At 50.6% G+C, this 24,438-nt stretch overlaps 1 protein-coding gene across 3 annotated transcripts in view; it reads left to right on the top strand.

Annotated features, from left to right (window-relative positions):
* Positions 1 to 24,438, top strand: part of LOC100352202 (testis expressed protein 56) — a 40,593-nt gene that overhangs the window by 4,424 nt on the left and 11,731 nt on the right. Inside the window, exons 3-4 of one of the 3 annotated variants that reach the window (XR_016234343.1) lie at positions 3,307 to 3,367; positions 3,976 to 5,468. Coding sequence is in view for 1 of the 3 variants with exons in the window: in XM_002720963.6 (XP_002721009.4) it covers positions 8,058 to 8,247; positions 15,113 to 15,311 (389 nt within the window). In the remaining 2 variants the exon portion in view is untranslated. Of the gene's footprint in view, positions 1 to 3,306; positions 3,368 to 3,975; positions 5,469 to 8,042; positions 8,248 to 15,112; positions 15,312 to 24,438 lie in introns of those variants that run through there. The other 2 variants (XM_002720963.6, XR_016234342.1) reach the window with 2 other exon arrangements.

Here is a 24,438-nt window from a genome sequence, read left to right as displayed (position 1 = left end):
AGCAATTTTTTTTAAAAGATTGATTTATTTATTTGAAATGCAGAGTTACAGAGAGGCAGAAGCAAAGAGAGAAAGAGAGAGAGAGAGAGAGGTCTTCCATCCACTGGTTCACTTCCAAGTGGCCAAAATGGCCAGGGCTGGGCTGATCTGAAGCCAGGAGAGTTTCTTCCAGGTCTCCTATGTGGGTGCAGGGTTCCAAGGACTTGGGCCATCTTCTGTTGCTTTCCTAGGCCACAACTAAAAGCTGGATTGGAAGTGGAGCGGCCAGGACTTGAACCGGGGCCCATAGGGGATGCCAGCACTGCAGGTGGCAGCTTTACCCACTACACCACAGTGCCAACCACAAGCCTAGCTATTATAGGCATTTGGCGAGTGAACCAGCAAGTAGAACATTATCTCTTTCTCTTTTCAAATAAATGAATATAAATAAATAAATACATTTTAAAGAGGTAGGAAGCTGGGCTGGCACACAATAGGAGCACAATCAGTGTGGGTGAATGAGTAAGATCTATGCAGGCCTGTCTCCCTGCCACCTTTCTGGAGGCCCTCCCCTCCCACAGGCTAATTCCCAAACTGCTCTTACAATGTGTGAACCTGCTCAAAAACCCTCCCAGTGCCTGAAGAATAAAATCTGAATTCTGCAGCCAGCCTTAAAGTGTCTGCTCACCAGCCTTCCTTCCCAGTACACATGACCTGTCAAACACGTCAGACGGTTTACCCGTTTCCTAAATACCTCTCCCTCCCAGGGCATACATCAGTTTTTCTCTTCCTGTAACAACGCCTCCTCTCTTTTTTACCTATACAGTTGAACTATAGTTATGTAATTTTAGCTCACAAGTCAATTTTCTTTACTGCTCAGAAAGAATATACTGCTGCCTCCCCTACAACCTATATTTCCAGTTATTTTATCTTATTTTATTTATTTGAGAGGCAGACACACACACACACACACACAGAGCGCGCTCCCATTCACTAGTTTAGTCCCCTAATAGCCAGGAGCCAAGAATTCAATCCAGGTCTGTCTTGTAGATGGCAGGGACCCAAATACTTGAGCTATGACCTGCTCAACGCCAGGAGAGGCGTTCACAGGAAGCCAGGGTTGAGCGTAGAGCCAGAACTTGAACCGAGCTATTCTGTTATGGGATAGGGGTATCCCAAGTGTCATCACTGGGCTGAAACCCCTTCCTTCCAGTTGTATCAGGATTTATTTACAATTCCTTATAATCATTCACTTACATCAGTCACTACCTTCTTAACACCTCAAAGGTGGTGCCCATGCTCTGTCTAGCAAAGTGCCTGGCATAAAACAGGCACTCAATAAATGGCTGAATGAATTTAATTCTTGGCAAAACTAATATGTGCCAGAGTACGTGGGATGGTTACCATAAGCCAGGCACATTGCTGAACACTTTGTGTGGATTAGCCAATTTACGAACAACCCAACGAAGCAAACAGGTCTTACTAGTTATTCCTATTTTGTAAACGAGTAACCTGAACCTTAGATACACTAAGTAATTTTTCTCAGCTGACGATTACTTGAAAAACAGTGAGTTGGGGTAGGCACTGGAGTCCTGGCTAGCACTTCCTAGGCTGTATCCAGCTGAGTTTTCCTGCCTCTGCAGACAGAGTGCGTGTGTGTACAAGTGTGCAGATTCCATCTCCCGTGTCCCTGGCTTCGGAGTTTGGTTCCTTCTCTCTCCCTTTGTTTCAGAGCCCTGGACTGATGCCCGATGCCCCAGTGTCCCTCTGGGATGTGCCGTCCGTAAACGCATCTCCTCAGATCCTCCCACTCCTGAGAGCACCTGTGACCGCCCCACTCCGCTGTCCCTCCTTTCCCTGGAGACTTTTGAAAGCTTTGACATCAGGATCAAAATCATGGGCCGGCGCCGCGGCTCACTAGGCTAATCCTCCGCCTGTACCGCCAGCACCCCGGGTTCTAGTCCCGGTTGGAACGCCAGATTCTGTCCCAATTGCCCCTCTTCCAGGCCAGCTCTCTGCTGTGGCCAGGGAGTGCAGTGGAGGATGGCCCAAGTGCTTGGGCCCTGCACCCCATGGGAGACCAGGAGAAGTACCTGGCTCCTGGCTTCGGATCAGCGCGGTGCGCCAGCCTTAGTAGCCATTTGGGGGGTGAACCAACAGCAAAGGAAGACCTTTCTCTCTGTCTCTCTCTCTCACTGTCCACTCTGCCTGTCCAAAAAAAAAAAAAAAAATCATGGTTACTTCTCCCTGACGCTGGCGGGGAAGGCTGTGCTGACGTGTAGTGACAGGGTCTGGCTTGGCCCTCACCCAGCCAGGAGCTGCATGGCAGCCATTCCCCATAGTGGCCAGGTCCAGCTTTGGGACCAGTCCTTGGCCTAAGAGAAGGTACTTTCCTTCCAGGCCATCCCACGGCCTTGCGCAGAATTTAGTTTTTAGGGTTAGACTCAGGCTCGCCTTGCCTTAAACCTGCACTCTTTACCTAATCCAGAGTGCAACCATGCTTTCAGACATGAAGTCGGACAAGGCAGGCCCTCTCCATCCCACAGCACTTAGCAAACTCCGCTCATGACAGTGGAGGCGCGTGAAATCAGGGAAGAAGGCCCGCCTTGGGCCGGGCACTCAGCCGTTCCACTCGGCACATCCTGGCAGCAGTACTGACCCCTACCTGCTGGGAAACACCTTCCTTCCCACTGTGCAGGATAATACAAAGCAATCTCGGTAGCAACTTTTCTTAGTTTCTGATTATTCTGCAGGCAAAAGCCTTTTACTTCTGTCTACCTTCCACAGTGCTTTTTTTCTATTGAAAAATTTCAAAATGTATTATTTTGGAGCCAGAGAGAGAGAGAGAGAGAGCGTGCACTCCCATCTTCTGATTCAGTCTGCCACATGCCCGTAAGAGCTGGGGCTGGGTCAGGCCAAAGTTAGGAGCCAGGAACTCAATCCAGGACTCCCATGTGGGTGGCAGGGACCCACTTATTGCCTGCTGCCTCCTAAGGTGTGCACGAGCAGGAAGCTGGAATTGGGAGCAGAGCTGGGTCTTGGACCCAGATACTCTGATAAAGGATGCAGTTCCCCAACCTCGGAGCCCAGCTGCCCGAATTTCCACACCGTGATATTACCCATCCCTTGGCCCACTTCCTTTACTTTTTCTTTCAGTGTTGCCAAGATCGTGGCTCCCTTCGTGGAACCACAGCATCTTGTCCAGTGTCACCGTGCCCAAGTCTTCAGAAACTCGGGACATTATTCCAATAACATGCACGACACCTTATGAGCGCTTTGTAATTAGTGGTTGGCCTCTCTCTCTGGTCTGTTCTTTTTTCTTTTCAGAAACTGCTTTGTCCTTGAGGAGCGGCCGATCACTCTTGACCCGGCCCAGGACTCCGTTTCTGTAAGCATTCGTCTTACGTGGCCTCACCTTCTTGTGTTCCTACCCTTCCTTTCTAAGAATGTAGGCAACTGTTCCTACTCTGAAGCTTTGTCTTAAAACTTGACCTCTAACACGTTGCTTCCTTGGAGTGTCTTACTTGGGAGGCCACCGTTTTGCTGCAAAAACCTTGCTTTATCCCTGGAAAGAGCAGGATAGCTGCGAATGTGAACATATTTCCAAAAGGAGAATGAACACATTGGTCAGGTGAGCGCCTGCATCTGCCTGTGCTGCAGCTAATACTTGGGATGCATCGTCGGCCACACGTTGCCTCCTGAACTCTGATTCTACTGCAAGACTGGATTCCCTCCTAGTGAACAGCGCCAGGTCCTCTGCCTTCAGGTTCTCTGCTCTGGAGCCGTGTTGGCCTCGCCTGGCGCCACAAATTCTCTTTAAATTATAGCTTCAGGTTCAATCTCAGAACTTACTTTCTGGTACAAGGAAAGGCGTAGCTCGGCTCGAGTTTCCGGTAGCTGGGAGCCTGCCACTTCATTTGCTGGGAGCGGAGCACTCTCTTCAGAACGCTTTCCTTGAGAAACTTGGAGATGATCTTCTCTCTTTGAATGTTGCAGAACGCTTTGTCTTCTGGAAGCCAGCTGGCCTTCTCGCTTGTCCCGCGGCAGGGAGAGTGGGGATCGTGTTTCGAAGACACCACCACCCTCTTTGGAACAGAAAAAGGGGATTGATGTTTACCTGAAAGTGGTGAGCCAAGGATCAGCCTAACCAGCAAAGCATACGCTCCGGGATCAATTTAGTTAATAATCCACTGCTAGTGCCCGAGAGGCCGCTGGCCTCTATAGCAACTCCTCGTCACAGTGAGACAGGACACTGGCGTAGGCTTTGCTTGGGCGAAAACAACAGGGCACACGGAGAGGTAAACACAGGGCGCTTCAAAGAGTTCCCGGAAAAAGAGTTCAAACGGGTGTAGACTGATGCCCCAAATTTTTGAAATCCATGCCTAGTTTCTTCATACTGTAGTTCACATAAATCTAAAGATTTGCTTATTTATTTGAAAAAGTTACAGTGAGAGGGAAATCTTCTGTCTACTGCTTCACTCCCCAGATGGCCACAACAGCTCAGGCCAGGCCAAGCCGAAGCCAGGAATCCCATCCGGGTCTCCCACACGTGTGTCAGGAGCCCAAGCACGTGGGCCATCCTCTGCTGCTTTCCCAGGCGCAGAAGCAGGGAGCTGGCTGGGGGGCGGAGAAGCGAGGACTCCAGCCGGTGCTCATGTGGGATATAGGTCTCAGGCGACAGCTTAGCCTGCTCCACAGTGCAGGCCCCCTAATGCGTATTTTCTACGAACATTTTTGAAGACACCCCCTGTTATGTGTGGATTTCAAGTTTTTTTACATCAAAATAAATATATCCTTTAATTCTATTTTCCGTGGACTTCTTGAAGTGCGCTTGTTGGTCACTGAAGAGTGGAAGTGGAAAGCAGTACATAGCAAGAACTCATTCATTCCGTCAAAGACCCTGAGCACCAGAGGCTGAGACCCCGTTGGGTCAGACCAGGGTCTCACAGGGAGTTAGCCACAGAGCACTGGCCAGCCTTCATTCATGACAGCTAACAGTGTTTTTAACTGATTCCTAAAAGATGCCTTACTTGTTACTAAAAAAAAGAAAGAAAAGCATTCATCAGATAATTTATTTAAAAATGAAAGTGGATGACTGGGACCCACTTCTGATTTACACTGCCAACCAGCCCCAGAGAGCTATGCACATCCCGTAACTTGCTGTGTGGAACACCAGTGAGAGCGCACGGGTCGGGCCTGGCACTGAGGCACAGCAGGTCATGCTGCCACTTGCGATGCTGGCGTCTCACGACGGACCGCCAGCTTAAGTCCCGCTTGCTCCAAGTCTCATCCAGCCTCCTGCTAGTGCACCTGGGAAGGCAGCAGATGATGGCCCAAATGCTTGGACCCTGCCTGCCCCCCAATTAAGAGACCCAGATGGAGTTCCTGGTTCCTGGCTTCAGCCTGGTCCGGCGCTGGCCGCTGTGGCCATTTGGGGAGTCAGCCAGCAGATGGGAAGTCTCTCTCTCCCTCCCTCTCTTTTTGTTCCCCCACCCTGTCGGTTACTCTTTCAAATAAATAATATGTATATGTAATATATTATAATAAAGATAATATATATATATTATCTTTTTTTGACAGAGTTATAGACAGTGAGAGAGAGACACAGAGAGAAAGTTCTTCCTTCCATTGGTTCACCCCCCAAATGGCCGCTCCGCCGATCCGAAGCCAGGAGCCAGGTGCTTCTCCTGGTCTCCCATGGGGTGCAGGGCCCAAGCACCTGGGCCATCCTCCACTGCACTCCTTGGCCACAGCAGAGAGCTGGCCTGGAAGAGGGGCAACCGGGACAGAACCCGGTGCCCCGACCGGGACTAGAACCCGGGGTGCCAGGACCGCAGGCAGAGGATTAGCCAAGCGAGCCACGGCGCCGGCCATATATATATATTATCTTTAAAAATAAAAAAACACAGGTCATTGCACAGAGCATAAAGTATCACACCTGAACAGATAGATCACTTCCCTGCCATGTCGAGTGGCTGAAAACGTGCTCTGTTCTTTGCTATTTATGTAAATAAGGGTTTAGAGTAAAGCACTCGACTTGGCTTGGGAGAAAGAAGCCAGGGGATTCGTCTCCAGCTGCCAGAATATTCCTACCTCCTCACCCCCACTTATTCCCTTCCCTCCGAAACACCCATGAGAGTCACGCTGAATTCAAGTGATTCTTACTATTCTGAAACATGTTCTAAATAGGTTTGTATCGAAAGTGTACCTTTTTGTTTATTTTTAGAAATTTTTCTGAGTTTGGAAGATGAAAATTAAGAAGTGAACTTTCATGTCTCCTCCTCTGGACACCGACGTATCACACGTTACAGTCGAGGTGCTGGTATGGTCTCAGCCGAGGGTTTCCCAGTTGGGTAATAGCTGGCCAGCACTATTAGCTTTTGGCATAGCCTGCGTGGCTCCCTCGCCTTCCCCGGTTCTAACCGTTGTACAATTTGGTTCCCTAACCAGTGCAGAGTAGAGTACGGGTGAGGAATTGGGCTGGAGCCTGGAAGTAAGGCACAGCTATGACAATTTCTGATATTTTGGCCAAAACTGGCAGTAGACCCTGGCAGCTTCTGTCTTACTCTGAGCTGTGCTATCCAGCTTGGCAGTTTAAGATTAATTAGTACTTCTATTGTCTGTTCTTTTTTAAATGTACTTATTTTCGTTTTTTCTGAAAAGAGACAGAGAAAGACGAGAGAGATTGTTCCTCTGCTGGTTCATCCCCTAAATGCAAGCAATGCCCAGAGTTGGGCCTGGTGAAACCAGGAGCCTGGAGTGAACCCCGAGTGCTGTGTGGGTGACGGGATCCAGACACGTGAGCCGTCCCCTGCTGCCTCCTTCCTGCGCGTTTGCAGGAAGCAGGATCCAACGAGGAGGAGCTGGGGCTTGAGCCAGGCACTGCAGTGCGGAATGCGACAGGCACCCCGAGTGGAACTCAGCTGCTGTCCCAATGCCCACCCCTGTCGTCCGCTCTCTGGCCTGCAGCACAGAGCGGCTTCCATTACGGAAGGTTTTAAGTATGTTCTTCAGTGCTAGCTTGTCGGGGGAATTGAAGTAGCCCCTTGACAGTAGGGACTCCATTTTGGGGCACTTGAGACTCCATTCTGGGAAAGCACCCCCCCCCCCCCCACCGTGAGACCCTGGTCTGAAACTATGATCTCAAATAGTCGGACAATAGCAGTGCACTACATCACCCTTGGCAGAGCACAAAAACCCCCGAGCATGATTGCTCAAGCTTAAAAGTAGAAAGGTTGCACCTGGGTTACCTGAGCTAATAATGAAGATGGGATTTGTCTATGTCTTAAGATCATAATTGCTGATTGTAAGATTTTAGCAACCACTTAGCAACCGTGTATTCTCTCCCCCCTCCCGATTTTGCGGTTTTTGCCTTTATAAACCCTATGCTGTAGTTCCTTGCTGCTCCTCTGTTCTTGTATGTTCAGAGAGCCCCAACATGTTGGATCAATAAATCTTTAACCCTTTGCTGGTTGCATGAGAGAAAGTCTCTTGGAGTCGTTCCTCGGGCGGTGGGCGTTTTCAGACCCTAACAGAATAACAGCCATTTGGCTTCTTACCTGTGTTAGCCTGGGCATCACCTCCGCTTGGGACTACGCACCTGCCCCTCAGCTCTGCCAAGGAGCGCGTGCTTCTCTCCTGGTGTGACTCGCTCCTTGTCCTCGACTGTGGATGGAGTCTTTAACTGCCTACACGGAGGGTGCACGGCCTCCCAAAGGCCGGATGAGGAAACAGCACCCGAGGTGTGCAGTTGGCTGCTCCCTTGCCGTCAGGAACGCTCCCCGTTCCCCTCAGAACTGACTCGTGTCCGATCGGGAAGCGGGAGTTTGCAGAAAACCCCTGAAAGACCCGGCAGGTCGTTTTTGACAGATTGGTGTCTCGCGCTTGGACGATCCGGGGTGAACACTCCGGGTTCCAGCCCAGCATCCGGGCCATTGTGACCCTCAGAATGCAAAGGGCCAGGAAGTGGGTTCCACTGTAGCCTTGCTGGTGACGGGAGGAAGCCAGGAGGAAGAACAGCTGCCAGGCTCTCCACTCGTCCGCCCCGGCCTTCGTCCTCCGTAACTCCGCAGGCCAGCATGGGAACAGCCAGCAACAACCCCACCGGGCTCAAGTTTCCGCCCCTCGCCGCAGGCCAGCTGAAGAGCTATGCTCACCCTGACGTCCTGTGCCGCACCTTTGAGACTCTGTCTAACCTCCACGTGCTGCTCCCAAGTCATCTGACGGAGAGACTTTGTTCCTACAAGAGTGAAGAGGACCAGCAAAAATGTACGTGGCGAGAGGGTGCCTGTGAACTCTCTTTAATAAGCATGAGCTTCATCTTGGTGCGGACGGCCTTCCTTAGCCATGGCGCGTGACCCGTGTGTTACACTGCACGTGTGTTCAGTCCCTGAGACCCGTGGCCCGTGCACGGGCTCCTGGGACCTTGCTCTCGGAGCGAACCGTGGAATTAATCCGTGCACGCATCGCTTTTTTGTTGTGCCTTTTGTCTACATAGTCGTTGATGACTCAGGAGAGGTCTGTCCTCTTGTTTAGGCAAAGTATACTTATGGGAAGATGGCCCAAGGGGAAAATACCACCGCGGTTACTATTTGAGCCTTGGACTTGATTTTAAGATGAGAGAGAGAATGCCCACGTGGAAGGTCAGGCTTTGAGCTTTCTTCCTTTGCTCTATTCCCTACTGCCCCTTCCTCGGATTGCCAGGGTGGCACCACCCCGAGAGCAGCTGACCGTTTCCCTGAGGGCGCTAGGCAGCCTGCAGACTTAGTGGCAGCCACTCCTGAAACCTGGCAGGAAAGTGGATGGCTGGGCCATGTGTGGAGCTGGGCGGAGCCTGTCTCCCGATTGTTTGTGGGGAAATGCGAGAGCACGGCTGATGGTAGTCACCCGTACTCATGAACTAGAAGACGAAGTACAGCTGCCACAGTAATGAAGCCGCAGTCCTAGGAAGGAAAGTAGGTGTTGGTGTCGTAATTTAAAACCATTGTGGCAGAGGTGGCTGTTCATATCTGACTAATCCCTCGCCCCCGAATACAGAGCATTGTGAATCTGTTGCAATATCGATTACATAAAGAACATATAAAATACCAAGAAATATATAAGGAATCTACCAGAACAAGTGAATCTATGGGCAGGCAACCTCATAGGATGGACTACAAGTCATCCAGAAGCACAGATGTCCACGCGCTCTGCCATCAAGGAAGTGCAAGATAAATCCAGGAGATACTTGGAGGCCATCATGCTGGTTACACTGAAAAAGGCCGACGGTGACCAATGTGGGGACGTTAGTGCCCCCCCCACCGTCGGTGGCACGTTACTTGATTTCATTCTGGAGGTTGAATCTTCACTCTGATGATTGTTTGCTGTGCAGAAGCGTCTTCGATGGTTGCGTGTAATTCTATTTAGTTTTGCACTGTGGTCTGTGGCTTTGGGGTCTTATCCACAAGATCATGACGTGCAGCAATGTCTTGAAGGGTTTCCCCCACGCTTTCTTCGCAGTTTGGCCTCACCTTCAGGTCTGTGATCCGTTTTGAGTTGGTTTTCGTTTAGGTGAAAGTGGGGGAGGACCAGGCTCCCCTGTTCTGTGGGTCTCTGGTTTCCCCAGCACCATGCGTGGAAGAGCCTGTCCTTCTTCTCAAAGTCAGTCTAGTAGATGTGTACATTTATTTCTAGGAACTTGGTTCTGTTCTGCCGATCTGTGCATCGCTTTTTACGCCATCACCAGGCTGTGTTTTGTGTTAGTAGCTCTGCAGGATGTCTTCAGATCAGCTGTGTGATGCTGGCAGATTTATTCTTTTCGCTCAAGATTACCTTGGCTATTCAGAGTCTTTTGTGCTTCCATGTGAATTGTAGGAGTTTTTTTTTTTTTTTTTTTTTTTTTTTTTTTTTTTTTTTTTTTTTTTGACAGGCAGAGTGGACAGTGAGAGAGAGAAACAGAGAGAAAGGTCTTCCTTTGCCGTTGGTTCACCCTCCAATGGCCGCCACAGCTGGCGCGCTGCGGCCGGCGCACCGCGCTGATCCGATGGCAGGAGCCAGGAGCCAGGTGCTTTTCCTGGTCTCCCATGGGGTGCAGGGCCCAAGCACCTGGGCCATCCTCCACTGCACTCCCTGGCCACAGCAGAGAGCTGGCCTGGAAGAGGGGCAACCGGGACAGAATCCGGCGCCCCAACCGGGACTAGAACCCGGTGTGCCGGCGACGCTAGGCGGAGGATTAGCCTAGTGAGCCATGGCGCCGGCCCATGAATTGTAGGAGTTTTTTCTCTGTCTGTGAAGGATGTGACTGGTATTTTGATGAGGATTGCCATGAATCTATACATTGCTTTGAGTAGTATGGATGTCTTAACACTATTCTTCCAATCCATGACCATGGAAGGTCTTCCCATTATTTTATGTGTTTTCTTCAATTTCTTTCATCAAGGCTTTGCAGTTTTCATCGTTGAAGTCTTTCACTTTGCTGGTCAAATTTATTCCTGGATATTAAAGTGTAATTTTCAGACTGAAACTGCGCGAGTCTTGCTGTGAGGCTGGGGAAAGGGGTTGTAGTTTTCTAGTGCGATTCCGATTACGTATTGACTTGGGTGGTGTCCTCGTGGCCTCCCACAGAACGCACTAGTCAACACTGATGCACCCTGGGCATCGGGCAGGTACTGCCTCGCGCACCTGCCATCATTGCTGTTAAATGCTCTTGCTTCTGAGCCGTGTGGGCGGCGATTCCTCCCTGTGCCTGGCGGTCAGCTTAGAGACGCGGTGAAGGGATCCTTCCTCCGAGCCCCAGGTCTGGCATTCAGGGACATGATCTGGGGGAGAATCCTTTCATGGGGGCACCCTGGCTTTTAAGGCCCTGAAGTCTAAAAAGCTGTTTCATTTCCCAATGTGCAGTGATTGTCTTCCAAGTGCAACCTGAAGAGACGACCCTGTTTCTCATACTTCGATCCATCAGACCATGAACGTAATGACAGATACCAGTGTCTCACTGGTGTGGTGTCTAAAACCTTCCTTCTGGTAGGGATGGTCTCTCTCCCCACCAGCTCCCTCTCCATCTGAAAGGAAGCTTTGCCTGTGTTGTATTATTCCGGTTACCTGGAAGTGACCAGGTTATTGTATTATTGTATTGTTGTACTATCCTGGTTACCTGGGGAAGGAAAGAAAAAGAACTAAATGCCTGTAGCTGAAAACCAGGTTACTTTAAGGAGTTAACTCATAATGATATAAAAATTACAAGTGAAGATCTCCTGTACCACGTGCATTTATATCAACTGGGGCTCAGGTAATTGTCTCCAAAATGCCCACAGCCGCTAGCTGCTTGGTTGTCACAGCACAATAAAGGGGTTACTCTGAAATCTCACTGTTACTGATTGTACAGCATGGGATGCAGTCCACACACCAGCTCCCCGATCGACCAGCACCAATCCAGACGGGAGGAAGAAGGAGGAAGTTTAAAGCTTCTGTTTATTATCGTTTTTCATGCCAAAAAAGATACATCTGTTGGTGGATTCACTGCTTTTCCCAAAATCTTTGAGAGGCTGCTTACCTGGGGGATGGGGCCGTCCGGGGAGAAGTGTGGCAGCAGGAGCAAGGTTTCCATCGCCGTGGAGACTCACAGGGCCACTCCCAGAAGCAGTGTGTGCGTTCACAGGCTGACGGCCAAGTCCATGACCAGTAGGAACGTGGAAGAACATTACGAGGGGCAAATAACAAATCACCTTAAATCCTGAAGTTTTAAGCTACCTATATTTGTGTCACTGGAATACACACATACCCCACAATGGATTGATATAATTGTATCACATTTGATTACTAATCCATCCCTCCATCCACCCATCGAGCAATCCATCCTCCATCCATTCATCCACCCATCCACCCATCCGTCTATCCATCCATCCGGCTGTCATCCACCCACCCATCCATCCATCCACCCATCATCCACCCTTCCATCCATCCACCCATCCATTCTGTCCATCCAACATGTATTTTTTCCAAACATCAAAATAAGAAACAAGACCTTCAAGCAGCTTATAGTCCAATATCTGCAACATTTCTTCTATAATTTACACTTGATATTATTTTACTTCAAATCATTTCTTGAGGCATCTCTATGCTTACCAATTTTCTCTCAAATACCAGAACACTTGCTTATAATGTCAAACGAGGCTGGTGCTAAGGTCTAATTAAATATTCAAAGTGAATTATACATTGTAAATCTCCCTGTGGTGCCGAATACTACAGTGTAATTTTTCATCTTGGAGAACATGAGACTTTGTAATTTTTGTCAAATGTTGTATATTCTCTCTCTTTCTCTCTCTCTCTCTATATATGTATGTATATTTGTGTATATATATTTACGTCTATGTATGTTTTATCCCTAGCTGCTAACAAAGGGTTTGAGACACTTCACCATTCATTTGAGGCACAAAAAGTTAAAAATTGATGTTAACAAATACCTGAACTGAGCTAATTAATTCAGTTGAATCTCAGGTTTAGTTTTGGAATTCTGGTTCCCAAAGCAGGCAAGACACTGCCCTCTGCTTGGGTTTGCACTGGGAGAACGTTGTTCGTACTCCAGCTGGGCGATCGTTGGGTGGACGGAACGCTGGAAGGAAGGACACAGCCGCTGGCCCCCAGGCTTCCCTGTCCTGTTGTGACCCACTGGAGTGATGTGGAGGCCTCCGAGGATCCGTATGTGCATCGAGACATTTTACCATGTAGTCAGATTGCCAGCCAGGGTCCCTGGGGCCAAGCCTTGGAGCTTTGGGGTCTCTGCCTGTTGCCGGCCAAGGCAGGGACTGTCAGTGGCTCAGCTGGGAGAAGGAGGAGGAGCCAGGCCGACTCAATGCGGTTCCCACGCAGGCTCCGTGCTTCTCTGGGGGGCCCCGCTTCTCTCCCCGCCTTAGGTCTGTGACAGCTGCCGTCTTTTCCAATCCGCCCAGATGGGGTGCAGAGCTGCTCCAGCAGTGCTCTGAAACTGGCTGTGGGTTCTCCACCTGCGCCCAGCTGAAGTTAAGACGCTTCCCTTGTGGTACAAGTCCACAGAGCCACTGAAAACACCTTGCAGTTCAGCCGACCCTGCCTGCCTTCCTTCCCCTTTGCAACAAGACTGGAGGAAGGAGGCAGTGCATTGAACTGTGTCTAGCACAAGCTCCTTGTCCCGCTGCAGATTGGCAGTTCGGTTAGGGGTCAATTCAGGGCAACGTGAACCCACGTCTGTGCTGTAAATGGAGAGTGTGGTGAACACTAGGATGACTGAAGGAAACAATAATTGCACAAAGCTTAATTCACTGTGGCTTGACAGGAGAGGGACTGGAGTATGGAATTCTTGCTGCCAGGTGTCACCTTAGCTTTCAGTGTGTTCACCCCACGTCCCTGCCAGCGGACACAGATTTCTATAGCAGCAGCCAAGACTTCTTTCCGGCCCTTGCCTGCCTTCTCCTAGGCTCAGCTACTGGGTGAAGCGTGCCCCTAACCCTTACAGAGAGTGTGGGACCCCCCTTCTCCTGCAACGAGCAGCAGCACCCACGAAGCAGGTTCACCGTGCACCATTGCCGACTCGTCCTGATCTTGTGAGACAAAACTCTCTCCTCCCCGCCCCCGCCCCCTCCAGCACAGTTACAGGAAGTGCATGTAGTGCTGACAGACAGGCAACAGGGACCTAGGCTCTGTGGTCAGTCAGTGCCTGGCGTGTGGATGGAGGCTCGTCTGTGTGGGCCCACGCTTGCTCTGCACCTAAGAGGTGACAGAAAGCAGTCCGCCCTAGGTGTTATGCCCTAGGGCCACACGGGTCCCTGGGCCAGGGCCGAGAAGAACACCCTGTTACAGGCAGGGGGCTGGGACAGAGTTGAGCTATTCTGAGCAGCTCTTCCTTTATCTGAGATGTTGCATTCCTAGCGCATTCTGCACCTATTCTTGGGAATGACAAATGAGGTCACCTAGAGGACGGGCCTGTGCACCTGCCTCTCACGAAGCTGCTGGCCCACCAGGGAGCACAGTTCTTCCGTTGCTGCTGAGATAGGATGTGAGCCCCCACCTCATTTTCTCAAGGAGGGTTTACTGTGCTGGCATCATTGCTATACCACTGGCCACCCAGAACATTCCAACGGTAGGCCACAAACTCCAGACGCCCAGGCTCCCAATTACTGGGGCCCTCAAGGCAGTATATTTCCCACCAGCACGGCTTTTAACAGAGTGAGCAAAACCATGTTGGCCGGAAAGGCATTTGGGGAATCAGAAAGGATCAGTAAGTTATATTTTCAGTTCTCCCTCATCAAGCATGCTGCTGCTTTTGGCTGTGTTCCTTTTTTCAGTTGCTGCTGTTTTAGTTGAATTCTTACATCATAGATTTTGCTCGGAAAAATCATCAGTAAAAGGGAGCCCCACATTTTGGGGCTGGATAACAAAGTCAGAGTTTACTCAGTTTCTTCTGAGAAGGTTCAGAATGTCTATGCCTGCATAAATATGCCGTAAAAGAGAAAATAAGAATTATAACAACAGCCGGCGCCGCGGCTCACTAGGCTAATCTTCCACCTAGTGGCACCCGCACACCGGGTTCTAGTCCCGGTCGGGGCGCTGGATTCTGTCCCGGTTGCCCCTCTTCCAGGCCAGCTCTCTGCTGTGGCCCGGGAGTGCAGTGGAGGATGGCCCAGGTGCTTGGGCCCTGCACCCCATGGGAGACCAGGAGAAGCACCTGGCTCCTGCCTTCAGATCAGTGCGGTACGCCGGCCACAGCAGCCATTAGAGGGTGAACCAACGGAAGGAAGACCTTTCTCTCTGTCTCTCTCTCACTGTCCACTCTGCCTGTCAAAAATAAAAGAATTATAGCAACAATAATCATAGAGAGTAACTGGCCACTAGTTGGAGAACCGTGCGCAGATCGATGGTCTTCGTGGTGGTCCTGCACCTGCACGCCTTGATTGCTTGTCCATTCATTCATTCCTTCATTTGTGGTGCATCTGTTATGTCCAGAACCAGGTGAAGATCTAAGTGTTGTTGCTCAGTTGTATTGCTGGAAGGAAGGAATGACTGAGCCAAAGAAGAATCAGTAAGCGGCGTGAATGTTCCCTCTCGAATCAGTGCTGTGTCACTCTCGCTATGCAAACAAGGAAAGGAACATTGACTTATAGCACTGCTTATCTGTCACCAGGTGAGGATCCTGAATTCTCCGGCTTGGAAAAGATCTTGTCAAAGTACCGGCTGCCGGAAGAGGTCCATCTGACCCCAAAGCCAAGCAGAATGCCCTCGTGGAAAAGGAAAGCCATCAACAGTCTAGGTGACGGGTGGAAGAAATGCCACTTGTGGAAAAAGAACACAAAGGAGCCTCCGATGTCCACCATAGTTGTCAGGTAGGCTCTGTCTTCTATCTCTGGCCCACGCAGACAGATTCAGAGAGAGTGAGGTGATCGCGAATGTTATTTAAGCCTAAGCTTAAAAAATACATGACTTAATGAGGTCTTTGAGAAATACAGTGGCTTTGAAAACAAGCGTGACTCTCTCCAAAAGCACACAAGCCCACTTTCACACCCCCTGTGCTGCTGGAGGAGCCCTCACTGGGAAGAAACTCAGGAAACGGGAGCAGGTGTGTGAGCCTGCCCTGGGCCGTAGCCGCCTAGACTAGTGAAGCGGACAGGTAGCAGGGCTGGGGAGGCTTCCTGCAAAGGGGCTGACACACTGAGAGGCGGGGCTTTCTGGCTGCGATGGGTGAGGAAGCACCAGCCCCACGGTTGGCGTCACCAGGGGCGAGGACACAGTGGGACGACATGGTAGAACCTTGCCTCTACCCCTAATCTACCAGATCTTATGCTGAGAGAGATGGCAAGCCAATGCAGGGTCTTAACGAGGATGGCCCCATGTGACTCAAATCCTCTCCAGCCCCCAGGGAAGAGAGGGTGGAAGCAGGAGACTCACTGTGAGTGTTTGCAGTTACACAGGTGCAGGAGGGTGGCCTCAGACCAGGTGACAGCCACGGGCACGTGGGACTGGCTGGATTCTTGTGCTCAAAGTCGAACGTTTGGGTTACTTGGAAACTTGTTTTGGCGCAGTGGGTTAAGCCTCCACTTGCAATGCCGGCATCTCATTCAGAGCCCTGGTTCAAGTCCTGTCTGCTTGGCTTCCAATCCAGCTTCCTGCTAATGTGTCTGGGAAGGCAGCGGAAGAGGTCCATGTGCTTGGGTCCCTGCCACTCGTGTGGGAGACCAGGATGGAGTTCCTGGCCTCTGGCTTGTGCCTGGCCCAGCTCTGGCTGTTGAGGCCACTTGGGGAATGAACCAGCAGATGGAAGAGTGCTCTCTCTCTCTCTCTCTCTCTCTCTCTCTTGGTGGCTTTGCCTTTCAAGTCAGTCAATTAGTCTTTTTCAAAAATAAAATTACTTTTGACACACTTGCTTCCCTGCGTATGCCAGACAGACAGATGATGTTGATGTTTTATTGCTGGACAATATCTAATAAATGATGCTACACTTGGCACATAGTAGGTATTCACAAAGTGTTGTTGCCAGGCTGACAGGAGAAATGCATCCTTTTTTTTTTTTTTTTTTTTTTTTTGACAGGCAGAGTGGACAGTGAGAGAGAGAGACAGAGAGAAAGGTCTTCCTTTGCCGTTGGTTCACCCTCCAATGGCCGCCGCGGCCGGCGCACCGCGCTGATCCGATGGCAGGAGCCAGGTGCTTCTCCTGGTCTCCCATGGGGTGCAGGGCCCAAGCACCTGGGCCATCCTCCACTGCACTCCCGGGCCACAGCAGAGAGCTGGCCTGGAAGAGGGGCAACCGGGACAGAATCCGGTGCCCCGACCGGGACTAGAACCTGGTGTGCCAGCGCCGCAAGGTGGAGGATTAGCCTAGTGAGCCGCGGCGCCAGCCGAGAAATGCATCCTTTGCTATAAACATGGAGCCTCTCTGATTAGGAGGCACAGATGCAGGGCCAGCGCTGTGGTGCAGTGGGTTAGCGCCCTGGCCTGCAGTGCCGGCATCCCATATGGGCACCGCTTCTAGTCCCAGCTGCTCCTTTTCCAATCCAGCTCTCTGCTGGGCCTGGGAAAGCAGTGGAAGATGGCCCAAGTGCTTGGGCCCCTGCACCCACGTGGGAGACCCAGAAGAAGCTCCTGACTCCTGGCTTTGGATCGGCCCAGCTCAGTCTGTTGCGACCATCTGGGGAGTGAACCAGCGGGTGGAAGACCTCTCTCTCTGTCTCTACCTCTCTCTGTAACTCTATCTTTCAAATAAATAAAATTAAAACAAAAAGGCACAGATACAGGGAGAGAGCTCCAGCTCATGGACTTGCCAGTGCTGGAAGCTTCCACAGGCATGTTTGCATAGTGAAATGACGTCATTGTCTATTTCCTGTGCAGTGTCCACAGTGGCGAGAAGTGCTGACTTGATCTAGAATCGGAGCTGGAGGCAGGCATGGCCTGGTGTTTAGGATGCCACTTGAGGCACCTGCAGCCACACCGGAGGGCCTGGCATTGAGTTCCAGCTCTGCTCCCAACTCCAGCTTCCTGCTAATGCACACCACGGGGAGCAGGGAAAGACGGTGTGAAAGAAGGCTGTCATTGAGTAGATTCACCTTGAATGTGTGCCCAGAGAAGGGTAGAAGTTATTTTAAGTGACAATTCCTGATTACTCAAATTAAGAGTATTTGACCATGCTTTAGAGGTCTACTAAAAAATTTGGGGAGGGGTTTGTGGTGCTGTGGCACAGTGGGCTAAGCCTCTACCTGTGTCCCAGCTCCTCTCTGATCCAGCTGCCTGCTTGTGGCCTGGGAAAATAGTGGAAGATGTCCTATTTGTTTGGGCGTCTAGGGACACTTGTGTGGGAGACCTGGAGGAAGCTCCTGGCTTCTGATCAGCTCAGCTCCGGTCATTGAGGCCAACTGAGGAGTGACCCAGTGCATGGAAGACCTTTTTCTCTGTCTTTCCCTGTCTCTGTGACTCTGTCTCTCAAATAAATAAATAAAATCTTCTAAAAAAAATTCAGGGTCCGGTGCTGTGGCTCAGTGGGTAAAGCCGCCACCTGCAGTGCTATCATCTCATATAGGCACCGGTTCAAGTCCCGGCTGCTCCACTTCTGATCCAGCTCCCTGCTGATGCACCTTGGAAAGCAGTGGCAAACAGCCCAAGTCTTTGGGCCCCTGTACCCACATGCGAGACCCTGACGAATCTCTTGGCTCCTGGCTTCAGCCTGGCCCAGCTTGGGCTGTTATGGCCATTTGGGGGAGTGAACCAGCTCTCTCCCTCTCTTTGCATCTGCATGTCCCTCTGTGTAACTCAGCCTTTCAAATAAATAAATGAATCTTTAAAAATTCACATTTCACAACCATCAGTTCCCAGCCATAAGGTCTCCACATGAAGCGGATGTAATTTTTTTAGAAGATTTACTTATTTATTTGAAAGGCAGAGTTACAGAAAGAGAGGGAGAAACACATCGAGAGAAATCTTCCAGCTAGAGCATCAGCATATAAGAAATGACACATGGGGCCGATGCTGTGGCGTAGTGGGCTAAGTCTCCGCCTGCAGAGCTGGCATCCCATATGGATGCTGGTTCGAGTCCTGGTTGTTCCACTTCTGATCCAGCTCTCTGCTGTGGCCTGGGAAAGCAGTAGAGGATGGCCCAAGTTCTTGGGCCCCTGCACCCACGTGGGAGACCTGGAAGAAGCTCCTGTCTCCTGGCTTCGGGTTGGCGCAGCTCTGGCCATTGCGGCCATCTGGGGAGTGAACCAGCAGATGGAAGACCTCTCTCTCTCCTCTCTCTCTCTCTGTCTCTACCTCTCTCTGTAACTCTGTCTTTCAAATAAATAAATGAAATCTTTAAAAAAAAAAGAGAGAGAGAGAGGGATGACACGTGAGCTTTTGTTTTATCAGATGTCTCTCTACATGCGTGCGTTTGCTTTCTTTAAAAGCACGGACGGGCTGACGTACTTCTGTGTTCCCAGGGCTGCAGGTTGGGGTGTGTGGGAAACAAGTGCTGAGACGGAAACAAGGGTGCCACGGGCTCCCCGGGTGCTGTAAATGGAAGTGGAGGCCAGGAGGCAGAGCAGGGTGAGGATCCAGGAGGGGGCAGATGGGCTCCACCCCAGAGGGAGGAGCCACAGTGCATCGCCAGGGACCTGGAGACAGGACAGACAGGAGAATCGGGACCATTGTGCCCTCAACGTATCATGAACTCTGTTCCAAGAGGATCCAGTGCTGATGCTGCCTCCTGGCCCTGTCCGCTGGTGTCTCAGTCCTCCTTCTGTTGGTGCAGCGAAGTACACAGGGCTGGGTACTTCCTAGAGAAAAGGGGTGTATTGAGCTCACAGTGTTGGAGACTGAAAGTGCAGGACTGGGAGGCTCCAAGTGCTCATGGGTGGCATCACACCAGTGCAGCAAAGAGAATAAGAGACAGGAAGCCAGAGAAACTCAGGGGCCAGACCTGCTCTTCTTATAACAACTCACTCTTGCCAGAACTCACTCACTCCCCCAGACCACCAAGGGCAGTGCCTCCATGACCACAGCACCTTGTCCAACACGCCACCTCCTAGAGTTTCATCCCTCCAACAGCCACCCTGGGGATGATGTCTCTAGCACGTACACCTTTGGGGGCACACTCAAACCATGCAGGGCGGCACCTAGTGGCATGGTAAATACAGCCCCTGGACAGCGTTGTTTGTTCTCAATCCTGTGTGACTTCACCAGCACCCTTGAGATTGCACACGGTTTAGCAAGGCCAAGCCTGGCTTTTATTGAAGCATTTTATCAAGAATAGCTTTTTCCACTCTAATCACCACCAGTAATGCTGCAGACTCATGTCCTTGGATACCTGTAAAATGGTGCTGAAAATATATATATATATTTTAAAGATTCATTTATTTTATTCATTTGAAAGGCGGAATTAGAAAGAGAGGAGGAGACATACACACACAAGAGGGAGGGAGGGAGGGAGGGCGGGAGGGAGGAAGGGGGAGAGAGAGAGAGAGAGAGAGAAACAGATATCTTCCATTTGCTGGTTCATTCCCCAAATGGCCACAATGGCCAGGGCTGGGCCAGGCCAAAGCCAGGAGCCAGGAGCTTCTTCCGGGTCCTCACATGGTGGCAGGAGCCCAGGCACTTGGGCCATCTTCCACTGCTTTCCCAGGTGTATTAGCAGGGAGCTGGACCGGAAGTGGAGCAGTGGGCACTTGAACCACTGCCCACATGGGATGCTGGCACTGCAGGAGGAGGCTTTACTTGCTATGCCGCAAAGCCAGCCCCAGAAAATATCTTATCTTGCATCTGGTAGAATGGTGAAGCTGATGGAAAAATTCCTGTGAAATTGCATTGTGACAAGCACCGAGTGCCATTTGAATGTGCAGTACAGTAGTTTTACACGTGGATTGAGCCAGCTGTAGGTGCTGGCCTTGATTTTGCACTGGCAAACAACTGCTCAGGTTATACGTGTATCCCCACTAGTACCGAGAGCAGGGTCTTTCCGTCACGTGGTTTCTTGGTCTGTTTTGCTGTCACAGTAATTAATAAAGAGGTTTATTTAGGCTCATGGTTCTAGAGGCTGGGAGTTCAAGGTTGGGGGGCCGCATCTGGTGAGGGGAGCTGGGAGGGTATGTTCAGAAGAGAAGGATAAAACATGGGGGACAACCTCAACAATTAGCAGCCCACTGTCACGGCAATCAGGCCAACCCAGCAAGAATGGGAGTTTGCACAGTCCCTGAGGAAGGCATTAATCCCTGTTAGCCACTTAGTCACTTCTTAAGGGGTCCACTGCCTCTCACACCACTGCATTTGGGAATTAAGTTCCCAACACATCAGGGGCTGGCGCTGTGATGCGCTAGATGAAGCCACCACTTGGGAGGTCCGTGTCCCATATTGGAGTGTTTGGTTCGAGTTCTGGCTACTCTGCTTCTGAACCAGCTTCCTGCTAATAAGCCCGGGAAACAGTGCATGGTGGCTGAAGTTCTTGGGTCCCTGCGATGCACATGGGCTCCTGGCTTCAGTCTGGTCCAGCCCGGTGGTTGCAGACATTTGGGGAGTGAACCAGATTTCTCTCTCTCCCCTCTTCTCTTGTTCCCTTTGAACTTCTGGGCAGCACATTCAAAGTATAGCTCACGGCAGTTCTAGTTTTAGGGCCACAAAGCTGGCAGACCGTACACAAGGCCTGCTGCCTTTGACAAGGTTCCCTCAAGTCCGTGCTGTGTAAATAAACCAGCAGGCACAAAACCCAGGAGGCCTGGGACCCTGCTGAGAGTCTCGAGCTGCAGATGGAGCTGTATTGTCCCTGTTGGAGAACTTGGCAGGGTATCAACCCCCGTGTTCTCAATACTGCAAATCCCCGCTGGACACTTTACATGAATTATATACCTGTACACTGTATTTATTGGCTCATGGCATGTTCACATGGGCTCTTGGGTCTAATGTTGTTTTTCTTTTCTTTTTTCTTTTGGAAAGCAGGATTGACTAGGAAAGGGGTGCACATTCTGTGCAAGGACTTCCAGTTTAGGTTCTAAAGGTCCTTCCGGCATCATATGGTGGCAGCCAACGACAGCGGCTAACAGTCAGTAGACCTTGTTCTCTCCCTGCTGTGTGCTATCTGCTATAGACATCTGGAACAAGCCTGCCGCTGGCCAGCATTGGCAGCCGTTGCTTCCCCCCACCGTCCTTCCAGCTCCTACTCACCATGCTGTAGTACTTCCCCAGGCTAAGCTCCCCCGGGGCAGGCGTTCAAGGAAGAAGCTTGATGCTTCTACTGCAAACTAATGGCGTAAGGTGGATCAACAGTATACTCTCACGCAGCCAGGGGAACAGGTTGCCACTGCCTCTTTTGCTTTCCCTTTAGTCACTTACTCCTTCAGCCTGCGTGGGACTTGTTGGCCTTTCTCTAATTGTACAAGCTCTGAGCAGGGCCACCCGGGCCTCTTGTGATGATGAGAAAGGGGAGTCCAGCGGAGGCAGGCACGTTCCCAAGGGCGCACACCAGGCTAGAGGCAGAGCAAGGCCCAGAGCCACCCTGGGCCATGTGTCTTGTCTACTCTGTTCACCAGTACTTCTGATAGGACTGCCAGAGTGACCCCACTGGTGAACTCCACGTGGTGGTGATTTTTCTGCTTCAGCTTGGCCAGGCTATGGTCCCTGGTTGTTTGGTCGAACACCAGGAGAGACGTTGCCGTGAGGGTGTTCTCCAGACGAGATTAACATTGACATCGGTCCACTTAGAGTAAAGCACGTGGACTTCATCCCCGTAGTTGAAGGCCTGCAACGGAAGTTCCCTGAGAAGGAGTTTCATCCCACATGGCCTTTGAACTCAGCACTGCAAGGCTGCCTCCTGCTGGGGGCCCTCTCTGGCTTCTTGGCCAGCCCTACAAGGGTCGGACCTCGTCAGCGCCAACAGTCGCACGGGCCAGTTCCGTGAACTCTCTTTCTCCGTGTATGTGTGTTTGCTATACATAGTTATGTACAGATTCTTTCTGTTTTCACAGACGTGTGTGGCTGATGTAAGCAGATCTATCCTGAGAAGGGTGTCATTAGGTGATCGCGTTGTGTGGACATCAGGGTGTACTTCCACACCCCTTCCAGGCTTCCTGTGTTGAAATGTAACCCCCGTCGTGCAGTGTTAAGAGGGTGGAAGCTTAGTCTGACTGTGGTGTTTTGAGCTGGAAGCTCTGGGAGGTGATGAGGGCTGGTTAAGGCCACCAGGGTGGAGACTCCATGACTAAATTACCAGTGGCTTTGTACGAGAGGGATGGAGCTGGAACACACGCACACATGTGCGCGCACACACGCGTTCTCTCTCTCTCCCTGTAAAGATTTATTGTATTTATTTGAAGGGAGAGAGAAAGAGATCTTCCACCCTCTGGTTCACTCCCCAACTAGCTGTAGCGGCATGGGCTGGGCGAGGCCAGGCAGAAGCCAGCAGCCTGCAGTGGCGGGGAGCCCAGCCCCTGGGCCATCATCTGCTGCTTTCCTCGGTGCAGTGAAGGTGGAGCAGGCAGGTGCACACCAGTGCTCTGACATGGAATGCTGGCGTCACAAGCAGCCATTTACCCACTGTGCCGCTGTGCCGGCCCCACTGTGCTGCTGTGCCGGCCCCACTTCCTGTCTCCTGCCATGTGACGCTTTGTGTCACCTTGGGACTCTACCAGAACAGAGCCATGAACCCAAATCAACCTCCTTACAATTTACCAGCCTCAGGTATCTCATCAAGGTGATATAAAATCAACACGCTCATATTAGAGGGATGATTGCAGTCTCATCACTGGATCTGATGTTAACTATGGATTTTCATATATTATTATGTTGATGCCACTTCCTTTTTTCCTGATTTTTTTTAAAATTGTGAAATGGTGTTGAACTTTGTCAAATGCTTTTCCCACATCAAGTGAGAGATCACCCGGATTTTTCCTTTATCCTTTTAATGTAGCATATTACATTGGTTGATTTTCATGTTGGACCATCTTTGCGTTCCAGGAATACATCCCACTTGGTCACAGGGTATAGTCCTTTTATGTGTATTTGGCTTTGCTATTATCTCGCTGAGGACTTTGCATTTGTTTCCACGAAAGCTATTTGGTCTGTGGTTTTCTTTTCTTGTAGTATCTTTTTTTAAAAGATTTATTTTATTTATTTGAAAGACAGAGTTACAGAGAGAGGTAGAAACAGAGACAGAGGTCTTCCATTCGCTGGTTCACTCCCCAGATGGCTGCAAAGGCCAGAGCTGTGCTGATCTGAAGCCAGGAGCCAGGAGCTTCTTCCAGGTCTCTCACGTGGGTGCAGGGGCCAAGCACTTGGGTCATCTTCTACTGCTTTCCCAGGCTATAGCAGAGAGCTGGATTGGAAGAGGAGCAGCCCGGACTAGAATCGGCACCCATATGGGATGTCGGCGCTTCAGGCCAGGGCTTTATTTATTTTTTTATTTTTTAAAGATTTATTTATTTATTTGAAAGAGTTACACAGAGAGGAGAGGCAGAGAGAGAGAGAGAGAGAGAGAGAGAGGTCTTCCATCTGATGGTTCACTCCCCAGATGGCTGCAATGGCCAGAGCTGTGCTGATCTGAAGCCAGGAGCCAGGAGCTTCTTCCAGGTCTCCCACGCAGGTGCAGGGGCCAAGCACTTGGGTCATCTTCTACTGCTTTCCCATGCTATAGCAGAGAGCTGGATTGGAAGAGGAGCAGCCGGGACTAGAATCGGCACCCATATGGGATGCCTGCACTTCAGGCCAGGACTTTAAGCCCCTCTTGTAGTATCTTTGAGAATATTGCTGTCCTCGTAGAGCCCAGAGGGAATAGTCCCTTCTCTTCAGTTGTCTGGAAGAGTTTGAGGATTAGTGTTTTATCTTTGAATGTGTGACAGAAATCACGAATGAAGCTCTCTGGTCTTGGGTTTTCTTCTGTTGGAAGATTTTTTATTATTAACCCTCATATATTCTTCTTATAAATCTATATAAATTTTTCTATTTCTTCATGATTCATGGTGTGTGTCTAAGGCATTTATCGATTTCATTTAGATTATCCAATTT

Source organism: Oryctolagus cuniculus, chromosome 5 (genome assembly GCF_051225735.1).
Source record: "Oryctolagus cuniculus isolate XC-2025 breed Fujian yellow rabbit chromosome 5, ASM5122573v1, whole genome shotgun sequence".
Lineage (NCBI taxonomy): Eukaryota > Metazoa > Chordata > Mammalia > Lagomorpha > Leporidae > Oryctolagus > Oryctolagus cuniculus.
Note: the sequence above shows the minus strand (reverse complement) of the source record. Positions and strands in the feature narration are given on the sequence as shown.